The sequence below is a fragment of the Panulirus ornatus genome, chromosome 6, assembly GCF_036320965.1.
Source record: "Panulirus ornatus isolate Po-2019 chromosome 6, ASM3632096v1, whole genome shotgun sequence".
NCBI lineage: Eukaryota > Metazoa > Arthropoda > Malacostraca > Decapoda > Palinuridae > Panulirus > Panulirus ornatus.
Window position 1 is genome coordinate 44,907,337 of NC_092229.1, and position 21,594 is coordinate 44,928,930.

At 41.3% G+C, this 21,594-nt stretch overlaps 1 protein-coding gene across 5 annotated transcripts in view; it reads left to right on the forward strand.

Moving 5' to 3' along the window:
* The window catches only part of LOC139749181 (protein unc-13 homolog 4B-like), a 407,928-nt gene that overhangs the window by 307,205 nt on the left and 79,129 nt on the right, over positions 1 to 21,594 (forward strand). For all 5 annotated transcript variants that reach the window (XR_011712899.1, XM_071662845.1, XM_071662842.1 and 2 more), the window contains exons 18-19: positions 5,782 to 5,893; positions 10,717 to 10,850. Coding sequence is in view for 4 of the 5 variants with exons in the window: in XM_071662845.1 (XP_071518946.1) it covers positions 5,782 to 5,893; positions 10,717 to 10,850 (246 nt within the window). In the remaining variant the exon portion in view is untranslated. The remainder of the gene's footprint in view (positions 1 to 5,781; positions 5,894 to 10,716; positions 10,851 to 21,594) is intronic.

Here is a 21,594-nt window from a genome sequence, read left to right on the forward strand (position 1 = left end):
GTGGCAAATGGATGGAGGAGAGAGGGCTGGAGTGTTAGGAGATGTAATTTCGCGCTGAAAGTAATGTATTCAGATGTTGACAGATTAGTTGTTAGTAGTAAAGAGCTGGAATTCAAGGATTGTACAAGAGAAAGTGCATCTGATATTGTTAGAGTTGTTGAAACTAAGTTTATCAGAGAGATAGGTTCTCACCTGTTCCACCCAGAGAGGTACATGAAAATAGGAAAGAGAAGGCAAATTAGGGGTAGGACCAGCCCTCTTAGTAAAAGAGAGCCTGAGGTTTCAAGAAATAGTCGAGGATGGTCCATTTAGACAGTACATAAGGGAAGAACAACTCTAAAGAAGAAGAGCTGTTAATATTATATAATCATCCAAAGAATTGCAATGATAAAGAACTAATATGCAATGATAACAATGAAGGAACAATCAGGATGGTACATGAAGTAATGAGACACTTGCATCTAAATTATAACAAGATGAAAGATTGGGAGAAATTGGATTCTTATGGTGATATGAACTCATGGAGACAAGTTTTTAGAGTGTAGTCAGGAAAAATACCTTTACCAACATGTCATGTAGTACTAAGATTAGAGGATCTGATACACCATCATTAGTACATCTTATTTTTACACGTTCAAGCATAGAGATTAAGAACATTTTATATGATACAGGAATTGGAAGAAATTATTATTTTGTGCTCACATTTAATTATGTGGTAGAGGACATTATAAGAGCAGAGGTGAGACAAGACATAAATAAGAGGTATAATCATGGAAACTACATAAGCATCAACAATTTCTTTGGTGATGTAGATTGGGAAATGGTCAGGAACCAGGGCTTTGTGGTGAGAGGTTCTGTGTAATTTACAGTGTGAGAATAGATGCATGTGTAACTCAAGCCTCAAATGTAGAGGCAATGGTAAGAAAGGGGAAGGAATGGTTTAACAAAAGATGTTATAAAGCAAAGGAGCTTCAGAGGTGTGCTTTGGGATAGATGTTGATAGCACTTCAGCCAGCCAGCATTTGCAAGGTATGCGAGAGTACAGAACAAGTATAGCAGGATAAAAAGGAGGAACAAAGTTTCTTTGAAAAAACATTGTAGACATGGCAAATGATAATCCAAAACTTAACATAAATTCATCAAGAGTCAGTCGTTAATTAAGGAGCAGCTAATCAGGCTAATGGATTCAGAGGGAAAAATTGCAGAGGATGATGTAAGATATGAGAGGACCTGAATACGAAGAACAAGTTCGAAGTACTTTCAAAGTGGATTACACTATAACCCCAACATCAGTGAAATAGAATGAGAAGGAGGTTTTGGAAGTCAGTGAAAAATCTAGAAAAGATATTAGCAGAATTCTAAAAGGACTTAACCCATACAATGCTCATGGTTCAGATGAAATATCACCATATGTGCTAGTGGTGTGTGCAGATTCGTGAGATAAATTACTAGTATTATAGTTCCAAATGTCACTGGAGAAAGGCAAAGTGCTAAGGGGATGAAAAGGGCAATTGTCATACCTATATATTAGAAAAGAGATTGGAAAGACGTGTTGAACTACAGACTAATCTCACTAGTGAGTGTGATTTGCAAGATTCTGGAGAAGATGATACGAAAGCAAGTGGATGATTTTAGGGAGGAGAAATTTCCAAAATGAGAAAGGGCACTATTGTAGGGAAAGGTCATGGATAACTAATCCCTTAGAATTACATGAGAGAATGAGCTAATTCCTGGACAAAATGGATTGCTGGATGGAATGTTTGCATTTTGACTCGAAAGCATTTGACACTACCATATGGGAGGCTGATTAAGAAACTGGACCACCAAGTAGGAATAAGGAGGAAACTCCTCAGATGGATAGAAGATTATCTCAGTGGGAGGGAACAGCTACCCAAATGGGTTGAGATGACAAGTGTAGAACCAAAGGGTTTGATTCTGGAACCATTACTCTTCTTGACCTATGTTAATGACTTGCCTGAAGTTATGGAATCCTACCTGAGCATATTTGCAGATGATGCGAATGTCATGAGGGAAGTGAGAAATGAGGAGGATTGCATCAGCTTACAAGGAAACCTAAACAGACTCCAAAGCTGGTCTGAAATGTGGTTGATAGAATTTAACCCAAGTAAATGTAAAGTAATGAGGATGGGACAGAACTAAAGATGGCCTCAACCTGATCATTATGTAGCTGAAAATAAGCTTCAGAAATGATAAAACATGCTCAGTGGCAACTCAATTTACACTCAGGCATTACTCCCATGCTTTTTGGCATGCTGTGTTAGAACTTCTAAACTTCTACACATTGTTGAGTTAAAGTAATGGACGAAATATGCTACTGAGTGTTGTTTTTTCATTGTTTGAAATTGTGAAGTTAAGTACAATTTTTTGTCCTTTTGAAAAATGTGGATTTTGAGAGTTAGAAAGGTATAAATGAAATGTTTAACTTTAATGGTGCCTCTCAGTCTTCCCCAGATTGAGGCTTGGAATTGACAGTAACTCAAAGGATTAATCATCAAGTTCACAATATCTGCAAAATACCTCATCCACTTCCCCATACATTTTCAAAGGCAATGCTACACTTACATTTCAGTGCTTTGTCGCTTCTCCTTTGACTTTGATTACTATCTGCAGTCATCTAGGCATGAGGTATTTTAGGTCAATAGGTCTTGATCACCTGAGTGAGGTGAGGCACTGATGAGGTGTTGCAGAAAGTAGCTGCCTGATTGTGCATTCTGAGTGCTTATTGCACTTAGAAATTTCACATGCACCCATATTTTCTTTTGCTCTCAGGCAAGAATTTAGGCTTTCTTCTCCATAGAAAGGTAAGAGTCAACCATCTTGAAGCACAGGTGGAAGTAATATAGTGCCTAAGAGTTGAAATTCCCAAAATAAAGTGGCAGCCTGTAAGAGTAAAGGAAGAATATCCTTCCCTCAAGCTAACCTTAGGCACAGTGAGTTATGTTGGTAGTGCTCACGTCATTGGGGAAACTAGTCTCAGGGACCAGATGTACAGTGATTTCACCTTGAAAGCCTCAAATGCTTGTACTCACAAGAAACCTTAGGTCTGTATTGCCTTTGAAAATTTTTTGGGCGGACAGTGTTTTTTTGCAGACACTGTAGTAGGGGAGGACAACACTATTGTTTTTTAACCAAATGGAAGCTTTCTGTTAAACTTGGCATCAGATTACTGGTATCACTGTTTCCTAGATTTATAAGACTTGTACCCCTTTCATCCCAAACTGCATTGTGTGATGAATCTTAGGACAATTTGTTGCCATTTAAACAACCAAGTTCAGTTATTAAAAAATGAAACAGTCATAGAATTTTAAACATTGGTGCAGTACTCAGGCATATAGATAATGGCACATGGATACTGTGCCATCTTCTAATACAGGTTGTATCTCTCTAATCCAGCACTCTGTGATTCGGCAACTCCCATGGCCGGCACATTTTGAATTGCCACCATTAGTTATAAGTTTGTGGATCTGATACCAGGGCGATGCTGTAAGAAGCACTAAGGTGCCAAAATCTGTTTATGCTACAGCTGAGTTAATTTCTTATGTTCAGTTGCATTTTAGCCCTTCAGGATGTCATCCAAGAGACCAAGAGTGCAGATGGTGCTAGTGCTAATAAGCATAAGCATAAATCATAATCTATGCTCGAAAAGCTGGAGATAATGAAAAAAGATCAAAGAAACTTCTGTAAAGACTTATATGTGAGTACTGTGAGATTGGATCATCAACTGTGAATGACTAGGGGTCAATTTCTGTTTTCTGGCATTTTCTTTGATTCGGCAATGGCCAGGTCCCAGAGTTGCCAGATTAAAGAGGTACAACATATAATGTATTTAAGGTCACTTCTCATGGTCTGTTGATACATCCAAGTTTAGTATTTGACTGTTATCATTATCTAAACCTCTCAAAATTTAATTCATTTACACTATAGTAAGATTGGGGGCTTGCATGGAGGAGCTTGCAATATCCCATGTGTAGGTAACTGAGTCTTGTAAATATTTCAGTAGGCTAGTTAGAGTTGCAGGTGATGTATTATATTTAGAAATGCATTTAATGAGTGAAGGAATCATTGGTTTCTCCAAATGGAGACAGAAAAATTTAGAACATATGTCATGTATAGTTAGAACTTAACCAAAAATCATGTGCCATTCTTAAGACTGAAAGGGTTAATGATCAGCATTGATGTTTGGCCCTGAAGCATGCATTTATTCAATGTATTCACTGGATATATAGTTGATAGATGATAGAGTTGATAGAGATGCTCTGTGGAAGGTATTAAGAATATATGGTGTGGGAGGCAAGTTGTTAGAAGCAGTGAAAAGTTTTTATCGAGGATGTAAGGCATGTGTACGTGTAGGAAGAGAGGAAAGTGATTGGTTCTCAGTGAATGTAGGTTTGCGGCAGGGGTGTGTGATGTCTCCATGGTTGTTTAATTTGTTTATGGATGGGGTTGTTAGGGAGGTAAATGCAAGAGTCTTGGAAAGAGGGGCAAGTATGAAGTCTGTTGGGGATGAGAGAGCTTGGGAAGTGAGTCAGTTGTTGTTCGCTAATGATACAGCGCTGGTGGCGGATTCATGTGAGAAACTGCAGAAGCTGGTGACGGAGTTTGGTAAAGTGTGTGGAAGAAGAAAGTTAAGAGTAAATGTGAATAAGAGCAAGGTTATTAGGTACAGTAGGGTTGAGGGTCAAGTCAATTGGGAGGTGAGTTTGAATGGAGAAAAACTGGAGGAAGTGAAGTGTTTTAGATATCTGGGAGTGGATCTGTCAGCGGATGGAACCATGGAAGCGGAAGTGGATCATAGGGTGGGGGAGGGGGCGAAAATTCTGGGGAGCCTTGAAAAATGTGTGGAAGTCGAGAACATTATCCGGAAAGCAAAAATGGGTATGTTTGAAGGAATAGTAGTTCCAACAATGTTGTATGGTTGCGAGGCGTGGGCTATGGATAGAGTTGTGCGCAGGAGGATGGATGTGCTGGAAATGAGATGTTTGAGGACAATGTGTGGTGTGAGGTGGTTTGATCGAGTAAGTAACGTAAGGGTAAGAGAGATGTGTGGAAATAAAAAGAGCGTGGTTGAGAGAGCAGAAGAGGGTGTTTTGAAATGGTTTGGGCACATGGAGAGAATGAGTGAGGAAAGATTGACCAAGAGGATATATGTGTCGGAGGTGGAGGGAACGAGGAGAAGAGGGAGACCAAATTGGAGGTGGAAAGATGGAGTGAAAAAGATTTTGTGTGATCGGGGCCTGAACATGCAGGAGGGTGAAAGTAGGGCAAGGAATAGAGTGAATTGGAGCGATGTGGTATACAGGGGTTGACGTGCTGTCAGTGGATTGAATCAAGGCATGTGAAGCGTCCGGGGTAAACCAAGGAAAGCTGTGTAACACGGTATGTATATTTGCGTGTGTGGACGTGTGTATGTACATGTGTATGGGGGGGGTTGGGCCATTTCTTTCGTCTGTTTCCTTGCGCTACCTCGCAAACGCGGGAGACAGCGACAAAGTATAAAAAAAAAAAAAAAAAAAAAAATAGTTGGTAATATCTATCTGCTAAACTTGACATCTCTATGAAAACTGTAACTTGGAACTATATACTATAAGTAAAATATGTCAGGTAGGGGAAGGAATATAAGACAATTTTCTTCTTACAGGATTATAAGTGGTGAGTCTGTTTGTATATGAATTACTTTTATCAGGGCATAATGAATTTATATTCTGCATTACACCTCAGGGTGTGAGTATTTTCCTAATTCTATATTTTCATATTTCCTAGAAACAAAATGCTGAGTATTTCAAGAATGTCTATAAGGTTTTAGAGAGAACGTGGTGCTTTTTCACACCATGTGATCGTAGAGGACTTGACCCTCAGCAAGCTCACAGTGTTGGTAAGTAGTGAATTTGATAGTGCATACCATAAGAAGCAGGGAAATTAGTGCTTTGTATTTTATTTTGTTGAATTATGTACGTTTTATATGTTTCACATAAGTTTTAGCAATGTATGCCTTAGATTGATTGTTGTTTTGTCAGGTAACTCGGGATTTAGAAAGTCATTAGTACTTTTGATAAGAGGAAAGATTTGTAGGTAGTAGTTGGAAGGCTGCTACCAACCAGATACTGCCGGTTTTACCGTTACTACCCGCTTGGGTATTTGGAGGGTGAGTGATGGCTGTTTAGTGAGTCAGCACACTTCTGTGGTTGTCAGGTTGCACTCCTCTGACCTAGGTAGCTGTCTTTTCTTTCTCCCTCACCCATACATGGACTGCTGGCATTCTCTCCGCAAACATTCAATCTCTCCTTGTCACACATAACACTCAACAATGCGTAACTCACACAACTCATTCTTTGTAACTTTAGATTTTCCTGCAGTGAATGCTGTTTGTTATCCCTGCCTTTTGGGAAAATGGTAAGAGCAATAGATGAACGTAGTGGGAAGGAATATTAGGCAGAAGCATAAAGTAGAAACATTAGGTAGAGGTAGTAGGTGGGATCTTTAGGTAGAAGTAGTAGATAGGAACATAGATAGACACATTAGGCAGTAGTAGTTGGTAGGAACATTAGGTTAGAGGCTTCGGAAATACTGCACTAGAGTTGCCCTGTGCCGATGACCTGTTTAGGGTGAGGGACTAAAGGCTAAGAAGCAGCACTGAATTTCACTAGTTATGGAGCTTTTGCAGTTCCCAGAGGGAGTAGGTATCAGAGATATAGATGTATAAATAAAGAGATTCATAGCTTATCGTCTGCATTACTTATCTTTAGGTTAAATAGAAAGTTATTCCATATACAGTATATGTACTTTTGGAAAGTAGAGAATTGGGGATTTTGGCCCTTTTAGACACAACTGGATTGGGGATAGGGTCACCAGTTTTACAGAACAGTTTTTTAGGAAAGTTGTTTGCACCTCATCCATGCTGAAGCAGATGTATAGTGACCCTACTCCTTTGTTTCACACCCTTTGTAAGTATTCCAGTTTTAGAGGTAGTAGGTTATAACCCAAATCTAGATCAAATCCCAAAGATTTTGAATATGTTCCTCACCACCCGTTCCATAAAAAGATTAAAGAGCCATGATAACATCACATATCCCTACTGCAGTCCCACATTTACCAGGAACCATTGTCCATCCACCATATGAATATACACCTAACTCTTCAGATTAAAACTCCTCTGCTTGTAAAATCTTTCATCCGACATCATAGATTTGTTACACCTTCCACAAAACATGTCTATCAACCCTATCATATGCTTTCATCAGATCCATAAATGCCACAACAGATCCTTCTGTTTCCTAAATATTTCTTACATAAATCCTTCAAAGCAAACACCTGATCCACACTCTTGAAACCATGTCGTTTCTCCCCAGTCTGATGCCCTGTGCATGCCTTCACCCTTTCAGTCTGCTGTCCTGTATGGCTTACCTGGTACACTGACCAAACTTATACCTCTGTAATTTGAACATTCACCTTTAGATACCTGGTAGAGGATATGGCAAGGAATGGAACCATGGGAGCTAAATTGAGCCACAGGGTGGTTGAGGTGATAAAATCTTTGGTGCATTGAGGAATGTGTGGAAGGAGAGGTTATCGTTTTTAAGGGCAGGAATGGGTATGTTTGATGGTACAGTGGTCCAGTCAGTGCTGTTTGGATGCAAGATGGTGGCCTCAGACAGAAATGTAATGGATAGGGTGAATGTTTTGGAAAGGGAATGGTTGAAGATAATATGTGGTATAAGGAGAGTTGAATAAATAAGAAATGACAGGGTAAGGGAGAGGTTTGGTGGTAATGGGAGCATGTATGAGCCAAAATGGTTTGGAGAAATGGAAAGGATGAATGAGGAAAGGATAACTAAGAAAGTATACATTACAGAAGTGGAAGGAACAAGGAAAAGGGGGAAGCCAAAAATTAGCTGGAAAGATGGAGTGAAGATGCTTTGAAGGTTTAGGGCCTCAACAAGTGGGAAGGTGCAAGGTGTGCAAGGGATAGAGTGAATCAGAGCACTGTGACGTACAGGGGATGACATCCTGTCATTGGGCTGAGCCAGGGCATAAGAAGATCAGGGAAAACCACAGAAAGGTTTATGGGGTCTGAATGTGGATAAAGTGATGTTGTTTAGGTGCATTTCATATGGCAGCTAGAGAGTGGATGTGAGTGAATAAGGTTATATCTTTTTCTGTTCCAGGCATATTTCGAACATGTAAGAAAAGCAAAGATTTAACCCCTTTATCTTTATACAGTAGCACTATACAGGAATTCTGTCAATCCTCAGGCACCTTACCATGATCCGTACATACACTGTAAATCCAGACTAACCAGTCGACAGCGCAGTCAGTCCCTTTGTTAAGAAATTCTGCTGCAGTACCACCCACTCAAGCCGTCTTGCCACATTTCACTTCACTTTACGCAGGGCTTTGAACAACTCTCCCCATTTCACCAAACTGCTTGCCATGACTCCTACGTTGCATTTCTCCCTCACTCAGATATCCCACATCTCCATTAAACAATCTTTCCAAATACTCACTCCATATCTTCTTCACCTTATCTCTGCTGTTTACCACTTTCCCATTTGCAATTCATTACCAATGTTCCATGTGTTTTCTTGTTTTTCTCGCACTATTCCTAAAACATTTTCTTATTCTTTCTGAAGTCTGAGACGTGCTTAGCCAGTTCTTGTTTACCCCATTTTTTCAACCCTTGCACCTTTCTCGTGACCTCCTGCCATGTTCTCCTGTACATCTGGTAATCAAACAGGCTCCATCCCTTTATGTAATTCCTGTACTCTTATCTAGTCTCTTTCACTAGCAATGTAACTTCATCATCCCATCATTCACAACCCTTTCTCACATGCCCAACTTCCACATTCCACACATTTCTTTTGCACATGTTGGCACTACTTTCCTAAACACCTCCCATTCCTCACCCACTCCCCTAGCTTCATTTACTCTCATTTTTGTCATTTTACACTTGCACTCTCTTTTCTAAGCTCACCCATATCATATCCTCTTTTCCTAAAGCCTCCAAAAATCTTCACCCTTTCCTCCACCAAGTGATGGTCATACATCCCACCAGTTGCTCCTCTCAGGACATTTCACTCATGAGTCTCTATTCGGTTATTCCTTGCAGAGGCTGTCTTAGAAATGTCAGAAAGTTCTTCAGCCTTCATCATGACCAGAACAAGGCTTGTAATGTTATTGCCTCTTACAAGAGTGTCTTAATTTGTCAGGCCCTTATATTGGATAGACTTTTCTGGTTTTTCATTTTGAAGAGACCAGTTTTACCTCATTTCCATAGTGGAAACTTTGAGAAGTCTTAGATCTTTTACAGTCTAATAGTTTTTCTGGTAGTTGAGCTCCACAGTGCCTTCTTATGAAAACTGTTTTTCCAATAGCTTTAGTCTCTAGAGAGAGTTTTGGAACCTCATACTATGTTTTAACATGAAACCTAATTGCTTCTGATGATGATGAACCCTAATTCCATATATTTGGTTAGAAATGAAACCACTTACTTCAGCAGTGGTCTTTTATCATCCACTCTGGGAAGACTTCAGTGAGAGAGCATTGTGCAATATGCCCAGTTAGAGCCCTTTGTGACTCAACTTCATCAGAGATTACTGAGGGGATCTTTTATTTGTGTCCAGTGGGACATTGAAACCCCTCTCAGTGAGGAAGATTTCTATGTGCTCCAAAGTTTTCCATATTGCTGGCTCAGCTGAAGCTTTATGTGGAGCACTTGATGTAAGGATTACATCCTCTACCTTGGCCTTCATCAGGAGCTGGAGGATATCAAGAAAAAGGGATTTTGGCATTCTTCTGCCTCCTTCATCAGGCAGGATCATAGCTTACACAATTGTGAATCTACCTTGTGAGGCTCTGGGAATTCCTTCTACAAAAGAGTTAGATTTCGGTATGTTTCCTACTCCTCTTGAAGGTATTTGTTTTAGCTGTTGACTTGTCTTTTGTTTGAGAGTATTTTCTCCAATCCTTCCCTCATGAGAGTTTTGAGAGTTTTCTCATAGCTTGTGAGACAGACCACAAAGGAGAGAAAATTATGTTTTAAAGGCTGAGGCAGTTTCATGTCCATAGCTTTTCAGATTTTTCTTCCCTTCCTTTTTCTAAAAAAATCCTTTCTATATAGTTTCTCTGAATACCATGGGTTGGCACTGTGATCTGTTGAGTGTGAGCTCTGAGGGGTTGGTGATGTTAGTCAGGTGGCAGTTGCTGATTGGCCAAAGGTGAACCCATCTCATGGCTCATGGGACACTGCTTCAGAAAGAAAAGACTTTTCAAGCTTTAAAACCTGCATTTTTAGATTTTACCTGTTTCCATCATATATTCTCATGCGCTGAATTTACTGTTTTCATATTTGTCTTCATTCATGTTTTTGAATTCTTGGTGTCTTCATTATATTTTCTCACTCATTGTACGTGTAGTTTACTTACCTTATATCTTTTTGGTGATGTAAAAGAAGGAAGGTTTATTCCTCACAGGTATGAAATATATACTTCCAAGGAAATGCTTGACATCATAATGATTTAGTAGGATTTGAATCCATGTTCTTACACATTCAAAGTAGTCAAGAAACTATAATGAACTTTTTTTTTTGTTTACTGTTATTTGATGATTTATTTTCAAACTATTTGAAAAGTCAGCAATTTACATATCCTTAAGATGATTGTCTTTAGTAAGAAGTATGATTAATTTTTTTTGTCTTTACAGAGTACCAATCACTCAAAAAAAATTTGTGCAATTTAAAGATGCCAACCGAATCCCTCATAGCCAAGTATTACAAGGAAAGGTATGAGGAGTTGCAAAGGGCAAACAGCTTGTGTTCAGCAGAAATTGTGGTGCGGGTGAGTAAGAGTGATATAGTAAAGGAGGAAGGGAGAAAAAGGAAAATGTAATTCAAAAAGGTTAGTAAGTGTGGGAAGGACTAAGAAGAAGGGGATAAGAGGGAGGGGGAGTAAGGCAAAGCAGGGATAGAATTAATGAGGGGGAAGGGAGGGTTAAAAAGATGAAGAGGAGTGAGGGCAAGGTTAGAAGCTTATATGGAGGTTTATTGAAGTATTTTAGTCAGTGGAGAGGAAGATTTGAAAGTAGTTGGTAGAAAGGATATTAGAAAATGGATTATCCCATTTAGTTTTTTTATATACATATCCACCGAAGTCTGTTAGAATGGATGTTTACTGGACAGTAACTATTGTAGGTGCACATCCTTCAACATCTTAGGCCATGGATACAGTGACCTTATGGAAAATATGTCAGATATGATGAGAAGATACATTTACCATCATATGTATCTGTTGTTGAGAAAAGTGAAGAAGAATAGCAGGTGAGATTTGAAGAAATATGTGAGAGTAAGGAGGAGGGAGGCCAGCACTGGATCCATCCACCTACATTTCCACCACTCATATGCTAAGCCTTGTCTAGTTACATGGGAGAGATTATGTAATAAGTTCACCAGTAGGTGATGGAAGACATTGGTAACAGTTGATAGTAAATACTTCTCATGTATACCCTGCTTGTCATAGAAAGTGACTAAAGGGGGAGGGAGTGGGTGGCTGGAAACCCTCCCCTCCTTGTATGTCAATTTCTAAAAAGGGAAACAGAAGAAAGAGTCAAGCAGGGAGTGCTCATCCTCCTTGAAGGCTCAGACTGGGGTAGCTGAATATTTGTGGATGTAAACAAGATGAGAAGAGAGGAGACACAGGTAGTATGTTTGAGGAAAGAAACCTGGATGTTCTGGCTCTGAGTGAAATGAAGCTCAAGGATAAAGGGGAACTGTGGTTTGGGAAAGTCTTGGGAGCTAAGGAAGGAGTAGCTTTACTCCTGATGCAGGAGTTATTGGAGTATGTGATACAGTGTAAGAAAGTAAATTCTAGGTTGTTGTGGGTAAAACGAAGGTGGATGGAGAAAGATGATTGTTTATTGGTGCTTATGCACCTGGTCATGAGAAGAAAGATCATGAGAGGCAAGTGTTTTGGGAGCAGCTGAGTGTGTCAGCAGCTGTGATGCACGAGACTGGGATATAGTGATGAGTGATTTCAATGTGAAGGAGAATAATGTGGCAGTTGGGGGTATAATTGGTGTACATGGGGTACTCAGTGTTGTGAATGGAAATTGTGAAGAGCTTATAGATTTGTGTGCTGAAAAAGACTGGTGATTGGGAATAAGTGCATAAAAAGAGATATACATAAGTACATGTATGCGAGTAGGAGAGATGGTCAAAGGGCATTCTTGGATTATGTGTTGATTAATAGGTGTGTGAAAGAGATGCTTTTGGATGTTAATGTACTGAGAGGGGCAGCTGGAGGGATGTCTGATCTTTATTTTGTAGAGGCGAAGATGAAGATTTGTGGAGGTTTTCAAAAAAGAAGAGAGAACGTTGGGGAGAAGAGGGTGGTGAGAGTAAGTGAGATTGGAAAGGAGACTTGTGTGAGGAAATACCTGGAGAGATTGAGTGTAGAATGGCAAAAGGTGAGAGCAAATGACATGACGGGAGTGGGTGAGGAATGGGATGTATTTAGGAAGCAGTGATGGCATGTGCAAAAGTTGTGTGTGGCATGAGAAAGGTGGGAGGTAGAGAGATTAGAAAGGGTAGTGAGTTGTGGGATGAAGAAGTAAAGTTGTTACTGAAAGAGAAAAGAGGTGTTTGGATGTTACTTGTAAGGAAGGAGTGCAGATGACTGGGAGATGTATAAAAGAAAGCAGCAGGAGGTCAAGAAAAAGGTGTAAGGGTTGAAAAATAGGCCAAATGAGAGTTGAGGTGAGACAAGATCATTAAACTTTAGGGAGAATAAAGAGATATTTTGGAAAGAGGTAAATAAAATGCATAAGACAAGAGACCAAATGGAAACATTGGTGAAGGGGTCAAGTGGGGACGTAATAAAAGGTAGTGATGAAGTGAGAAGGAGATGGAGTGGGTATTTTGAGGGTTTGTTGAATGTGTTTGAAGATAGAGTGGCAGATATAGGGTGGTGTGTGAAGTGAGAGGGTCAGAGAGAATGGTTTAGTTAAGAGAGAAGAGGTAGTGAAAGCTGTGCGGAAGGTGAAATCTGGAAAGGCGGCAGATTTAGTTGGTATTACAGTAGAATTTATTGAAAAAGTGGATGATTGTGTTGTTGATTGGCTGGTAAGGATATTCATTGCATGTATGGATCATAGTGAAATGCCTGAGGATTGGTGGAATGTATACATAGTGCTATTGTACAAAGGCAAAAGGGATAAAAGTGAGCGTTCAAACTATTGAGGCATAAATTTGTTGAGTATTCCTGGGAAATTATATGGGAGGGGAGTGATTGAGGGGGTGAAGGCATGTACAGAGCATCAGATTGGGGAAGAGCAGCGTGGTTTCAGAAGTGGTAGAGGATGTGTGGTTCAGGTGTTTGCTTTGAAGAATGTGTGTGAGAAATACTTAGAAAAGTGTATGGATTCGTATATAGCATTTATGGATCTGGAGAAGGCATATGACAGGGTTGATAGAGATTCTTTGTGGATATGATAAGGGTGATAGAGATGCTTTGTGGAAGGTTTTAAGAGGATATGGTGTGGGAGGTAAGGTGCTAGAACCAGTGAAAAGCTTTTACCAAGGATGTAAGAGTAGGAGTAGTAAGAGATGAGAGTGATTGGTTCCAAGTGAATATCGGTCTGCAGCAGGGGTGTGTGGTGTCCCCGTGGTTGTTTGATTTGTTTTTGGATGAGGTGGTTAGGGAAGTAAATGCAGGAGTTTTGGAGAGGGGACGAGTATGCAGTCTATTGGGGATGAGATAGCCTGGGAAGTGAGTCATTTGTTGTTTGCCAGTGATACAGCTCTAGTGACTGATTTGAGTGAGACTGCAGAAATTGGTGACTGAGTTTGGAAAAGTGTGTGAAAGGAGAAAGTTGGGAGTAAATGTGAATAAGGGCAAGGTTATAAGGTTCAGAATGGTTGAGGGATGGGTTAATTGGGATGTAAGTTTGAATGGAGAGAAATTGGAGGAAGTGAAGTGTTTTAGATATCTAGGAGTGGACTTATCAGCCAGTGGAACCATGGAAGCAGAAGTGAGTTACAGGGTGGTCGAGGGGATGAAGGTTCTAGGAGTGATGAAGAATGCGTGGAGGGAGAGAACATTAACTCAGAGAGCAAAAATGGGCATGTTTGAAGGAATAGTAGCTCCAATAATGTTATATGGTTGTGAGGAATAGGCTGTAGATAGGGTTGTACAGAGGAGGGTGGATATGTTGGAAATGAAATGTTTGAGGACAGTATGTGGTGTGAGGTGGTTTGATTAAGTAATGAAAGGGTAAGAGAGATGTGTGGAAACAAAAAGAGTGGTTGAGAGAGCAGAAAAGGGTGTGTTGAAATGGCTTGGACATATGGAGAGAATGCATGAGGAAGGGTTGATTAAGAGAGATATATGTGTCAGAGTTGGAGGGAACAAGAAGTGGGAGACCAGACTGGAGGTTTAAGGATGGAGTGAAAAAGATTTTGAGCATTCGGGCCCTAAACATACAGGAGGATAAGAAGTGTGCAAGGAATAGAGTGAATTGGAATGATGTGGTATACCAGGGACAATGTGCTGTCAGTGGACTGAACCAGGGCATGTGAAACATCTGGGGTAAACCATGGAAAGGTCTGTGGGGCCTGGATGTGGATAGGGAGCTATGGTTTCAGTGCATTACACATGACAGCTAGAGACTGAGTGTGAATGAATGTGACCTTTTTTGTTTGTTTTCCTGAGGCTACCTCGTTGAAGCTAGAGGTAGCAATGCTGTTTCCTGTAGGGCTGGGTAGGGCCAGGAATGGAAGAAAGCTAGCTAGTATGGATATGTAAATATTTTATATTTATTTATTTATTTTACTTTGTCTCTGTCTCCCGCGTTAGCAAGGTAGTGCAAGGAAACAGACGAAAGAAATGGCCCAACCCACCCACATACACATGTATATATATATATACACATATAACAAGTAGTGGTGATGTGAGAAGGAGATGGAGTGAGTATTTTGAAGGTTTGTTGAATGTGTTTGATGATAGAGTGGCAGATATAGGGTGTTTTGGTCGAGGTGGTGTGCAAAGTGAGAGGGTTAGGGAAAATGATTTGGTAAACAGAGAAGAGGTAGTAAAAGCTTTGCGGAAGATGAAAGCCGGCAAGGCAGCAGGTTTGGATGGTATTGCAGTGGAATTTATTAAAAAAGGGGGTGACTGTATTGTTGACTGGTTGGTAAGGTTATTTAATGTATGTATGACTCACGGTGAGGTGCCTGAGGATTGGCGGAATGGGTGCATAGTGCCATTGTACAAAGGCAAAGGGGATAAGAGTGAGTGCTCAAATTACAGAGGTATAAGTTTGTTGAGTATTCCTGGTAAATTATATGGGAGGGTATTGATTGAGAGGGTGAAGGCATGTACAGAGCATCAGATTGGGGAAGAGCAGTGTGGTTTCAGAAGTGGTAGAGGATGTGTGGATCAGGTGTTTGCTTTGAAGAATGTATGTGAGAAATACTTAGAAAAGCAAATGGATTTGTATGTAGCATTTATGGATCTGGAGAAGGCATGTGATAGAGTTGATAGAGATGCTCTGTGGAAGGTATTAAGAATATATGGTGTGGGAGGCAAGTTGTTAGAAGCAGTGAAAAGTTTTTATCGAGGATGTAAGGCATGTGTACGTGTAGGAAGAGAGGAAAGTGATTGGTTCTCAGTGAATGTAGGTTTGCGGCAGGGGTGTGTGATGTCTCCATGGTTGTTTAATTTGTTTATGGATGGGGTTGTTAGGGAGGTAAATGCAAGAGTTTTGGAAAGAGGGGCAAGTATGAAGTCTGTTGGGGATGAGAGAGCTTGGGAAGTGTGTCAGTTGTTGTTCGCTGATGATACAGCGCTGGTGGCTGATTCATGTGAGAAACTGCAGAAGCTGGTGACTGAGTTTGGTAAAGTGTGTGAAAGAAGAAAGTTAAGAGTAAATGTGAATAAGAGCAAGGTTATTAGGTACAGTAGGGTTGAGGGTCAAGTCAATTGGGAGGTGAGTTTGAATGGAGAAAAACTGGAGGAAGTGAAGTGTTTTTAGATATCTGGGAGTGGATCTGTCAGCGGATGGAACCATGGAAGCGGAAGTGGATCATAGGGTGGGGGAGGGGGCGAAAATTCTGGGAGCCTTGAAGAATGTGTGGAAGTCGAGAACATTATCTCGGAAAGCAAAAATGGGTATGTTTGAAGGAATAGTGGTTCCAACAATGTTGTATGGTTGCGAGGCGTGGGCTATGGATAGAGTTGTGTGCAGGAGGATGGATGTGCTGGAAATGAGATGTTTGAGGACAATGTGTGGTGTGAGGTGGCTTGATCGAGTAAGTAACGTAAGGGTAAGAGAGATGTGTGGAAATAAAAAGAGCGTAGTTGAGAGAGCAGAAGAGGGTGTTTTGAAATGGTTTGGGCACATGGAGAGAATGAGTGAGGAAAGATTGACCAAGAGGATATATGTGTCGGAGGTGGAGGGAACGAGGAGAAGAGGGAGACCAAATTGGAGGTGGAAAGATGGAGTGAAAAAGATTTTGTGTGATCGGGGCCTGAACATGCAGGAGGGTGAAAGGAGGGCAAGGAATAGAGTGAATTGGAGCGATGTGGTATACCTGGGGTTGACGTGCTGTCAGTGGATTGAATCAGGGCATGTGAAGCGTCTGGGGTAAACCATGGAAAGCTGTGTAGGTATGTATAGTTGCGTGTGTGGATGTATGTTTATACATGTGTATGGGGGTGGGTTGGGCCATTTCTTTCGTCTGTTTCCTTGCGCTACCTCGCAAATGCGGGAGACAGCGCAAAAAAAAATATATATATATATATATATATATATATATATATATATATATATATATATATATTTTTTTTTTTTTTTTTTTTTTTTTTATACTTTGTCGCTGTCTCCCGCGTTTGCGAGGTAGCGCAAGGAAACAGACAAAAGAAATGGCCCAACCCCCCCCCCCATACACATGTACATACACACGTCCACACACGCAAATATACATACCTACACAGCTTTCCATGGTTTACCCCAGACGCTTCACATGCCTTGATTCAATCCACTGACAGCACGTCAACCCCTGTATACCACATGACTCCAATTCACTCTATTCCTTGCCCTCCTTTCACCCTCCTGCATGTTCAGGCCCCGATCACACAAAATCTTTTTCACTCCATCTTTCCACCTCCAATTTGGTCTCCCTCTTCTCCTCGTTCCCTCCACCTCCGACACATATATCCTCTTGGTCAATCTCTCCTCACTCATTCTCTCCATGTGCCCAAACCATTTCAAAACACCCTCTTCTGCTCTCTCAACCACGCTCTTTTTATTTCCACACATCTCTCTTACCCTTACGTTACTTACTCGATCAAGCCACCTCACACCACACATTGTCCTCAAACATCTCATTTCCAGCACATCCATCCTCCTGCGGACATCTCTATCCATAGCCCACGCCTCGCAACCATACAACATTGTTGGAACCACTATTCCCTCAAACATACCCATTTTCGCTTTCCGAGATAATGTTCTCGACTTCCACACATTCTTCAAGGCTCCCAAGATTTTCGCCCCCTCCCCCACCCTATGATCCACTTCCGCTTCCATGGTTCCATCCGCTGACAGATCCACTCCCAGATATCTAAAACACTTCACTTCCTCCAGTTTTTCTCCATTCAAACTCACCTCCCAATTGACTTGACCCTCACCCCTACTGTACCTAATAACCTTGCTCTTATTCACATTTACTCTTAACTTTCTTTCACACACTTTACCAAACTCAGTCACCAGCTTCTGCAGTTTCTCACATGAATCAGCCACCAGCGCTGTATCATCAGCAAACAACGACTGACTCACTTCCCAAGCTCTCTCATCCACAACAGACTGCATACTTGCCCCTCTTTCCAAAACTCTTGCATTCACCTCCCTAACAACCCCATCCATAAACAAATTAAACAATCATGGAGACATCACACACCCCTGCCACAAACCTACATTCACTTAGAACCAATCACTTTCCTCTCTTCCTACATGTACACATGCCTTACATCCTCGATAAAAACTTTTCACTGCTTCTTCTAACAACTAGCCTCCCACACCATATATTCTTAATACCTTCCACAGAGCATCTCTATCAACTCTATCGTATGCCTTCTCCAGATCCATAAATGCTACATACAAATCCATTTGCTTTTCTAAGTATTTCTCACATACATTCCTCAAAGCAAACACCTGATCCACACATCCTCTACCTTTTCTGAAACCACACTGCTCTTCCCCAGTCTGATGTTCTGTACATGCCTTCACCCTCTCAATCAATACCCTCCCATAAAATTTACCAGGAATACTCAACAAACTTATACCTTATACCACTCACTACCCTTTCTAATCAACCCACCTCCCACGCTTCTCATGCCACAAGCATCTTTTGCGCACTCCATCACTGATTCCCTAAATACATCCCATTCCTCCCCCACTCCCCTTACTTCCATTGTTCTCACCTTTTTCCATTCTGTACTCAGTCTCTCCTGGTACTTCCTCACACAAGTCTCCTTCCCAAGCTCACTTACTCTCACCACCCTCTTCACCCCAACATTCACTCTTCTTTTCTGAAAACCCATACAAATCTTCACCTTAGCCTCCACAAGATGATAATCAGACATCCCTCCAGTTGCACCTCTCAGCACATTAACATCCAAAAGTCTCTCTCGCGCGCCTGTCAATTAACACGTAATCAAATAACGCTCTCTGGCCATCTCTCCTATGTACATACGTATACTTATGTATATCTCGCTTTTTAAACCAGGTATTCCCAATCACCAGTCCTTTTTCAGCACATAAATGTACAATGGGAAACAGAAGAAGGAGTCACGCTGGGAGTGCTCATCCTCCTCGAAGGCTCAGACTGAGGTGTCTAAATGTGTGTGGAATGAGTATTTTGAAGGTTTGTTGAATGTGTCTGATGACAGAGTGGCAGATATAGGGTGTTTTGGTCGAGGTGGTGTGCAAAGTGAGAGGGTTAGGGAAAATGATTTGGTAAACAGAGAAGAGGTAGTAAAAGCTTTGCGGAAGATGAAAGCCGGCAAGGCAGCAGGTTTGGATGGTATTGCAGTGGAATTTATTAAAAAAGGGGGTGACTGTATTGTTGACTGGTTGGTAAGGTTATTTAATGTATGTATGACTCATGGTGAGGTGCCTGAGGATTGGCGGAATGCGTGCATAGTGCCATTGTACAAAGGCAAAGGGGATAAGAGTGAGTGCTCAAATTACAGAGGTATAAGTTTGTTGAGTATTCCTGGTAAATTATATGGGAGGGTATTGATTGAGAGGGTGAAGGCATGTACAGAGCATCAGATTGGGGAAGAGCAGTGCGGTTTCAGAAGTGGTAGAGGATGTGTGGATCAGGTGTTTGCTTTGAAGAATGTATGTGAGAAATACTTAGAAAAGCAAATGGATTTGTATGTAGCATTTATGGATCTGGAGAAGGCATATGATAGAGTTGATAGAGATGCTCTGTGGAAGGTATTAAGAATATATGGTGTGGGAGGCAAGTTGTTAGAAGCAGTGAAAAGTTTTTATCGAGGATGTAAGGCATGTGTACGTGTAGGAAGAGAGGAAAGTGATTGGTTCTCAGTGAATGTAGGTTTGCGGCAGGGGTGTGTGATGTCTCCATGGTTGTTTAATTTGTTTATGGATGGGGTTGTTAGGGAGGTGAATGCAAGAGTCCTGGAAAGAGGGGCAAGTATGAAGTCTGTTGGGGATGAGAGAGCCTGGGAAGTGAGTCAGTTGTTGTTCGCTGATGATACAGCGCTGGTGGCTGATTCATGTGAGAAACTGCAGAAGCTGGTGACTGAGTTTGGTAAAGTGTGTGGAAGAAGAAAGTTAAGAGTAAATGTGAATAAGAGCAAGGTTATTAGGTACAGTAGGGTTGAGGGTCAAGTCAATTGGGAGGTAAGTTTGAATGGAGAAAAACTGGAGGAAGTGAAGTGTTTTAGATATCTGGGAGTGGATCTGTCAGCGGATGGAACCATGGAAGCGGAAGTGGATCATAGGGTGGGGGAGGGGGCGAAAATTTTGGGAGCCTTGAAAAATGTGTGGAAGTCGAGAACATTATCTCGGAAAGCAAAAATGGGTATGTTTGAAGGAATAGTGGTTCCAACAATGTTGTATGGTTGCGAGGCGTGGGCTATGGATAGAGTTGTGCGCAGGAGGATGGATGTGCTGGAAATGAGATGTTTGAGGACAATGTGTGGTGTGAGGTGGTTTGATCGAGTAAGTAACGTAAGGGTAAGAGAGATGTGTGGAAATAAAAAGAGCGTGGTTGAGAGAGCAGAAGAGGGTGTTTTGAAATGGTTTGGGCACATGGAGAGAATGAGTGAGGAAAGATTGACCAAGAGGATATATGTGTCGGAGGTGGAGGGAACGAGGAGAAGAGGGAGACCAAATTGGAGGTGGAAAGATGGAGTGAAAAAGATTTTGTGTGATCGGGGCCTGAACATGCAGGAGGGTGTAAGGAGGGCAAGGAATAGAGTGAATTGGAGCGATGTGGTATACAGGGGTTGACGTGCTGTCAGTGGAGTGAATCAAGGCATGTGAGGCGTCTGGGGTGGACCATGGAAAGCTGTGTAGGTATGTATACACGTGTGTGGACATGTGTATGTACATGTGTATGGGGGGGGGGGGTTGGGCCATTTCTTTCGTCTGTTTCCTTGCGCTACCTCGCAGACGCGGGAGACAGCGACAAAGTATAAAAAAAAAAAAAAAAAAAAAAAAAAAATATATATATATATATATATATTTTTCTTTCATACTATTCGCCATTTCCCGCGATAGCGAGGTAGCGTTAAGAACAGAGGACTGGGTCTTTGAGGGAATATCCTCACCTGGCCCTCTTCTCTGTTCCTTCTTTTGGGAAAAAAAAAAAAAAAAAAAAAAAAGAGCATGGTTGAGAGAGCAGAAGAGGGTGTTTTGAAATGGTTTGGTCACATGGAGAGAATGAGTGAGGAAAGATTGACCAAGGGGGATATTTGTGTCAGAGGTGGAGGGGATGAGGAGAAGTGGGAGACCAAATTGGAGGTGGAAAGATGGAGAGAAAATGATTTTAAGTGATTGGGGCCTAAACATGCAGGAGGGTGAAAGGCATGCAAGGAATAGAGTGAATTGGAATGATGTGGTATACCCGGGTCGATGTGCTGTCAGTGGTTTGAACCAGGGCATGTGAAGTGTCTGGGGTAAACCATGGAAAGTTGTGTGGGGCCTGGATGTAGAAAGGGAGCTGTGGATTTGGTGCATTATTACATGACAGCTAGAGACTGAGTGAACGAATGTGGCCTTTGTTGTCTTTTCCTAGCGCTACCTCGCACACATGTGGGGGAAGGGGGTTGTTGTTGCATGTGTGGCAAGGTGGCAGTGGGAATGAATAAAGGCAGACTATGAATTATGTACATGTGTATATATGTATCTGTCTGTGTGTATATATATATGTATACGTTGAGATTTATAGGTATGTATATTTGCATGTGTGGACGTGTACGTATATACATGTGTATGTTTCCTTGCGCTACCTCGCTAACGCGGGAGACAGCAACAAAGTAAAATGAATAATAAAAA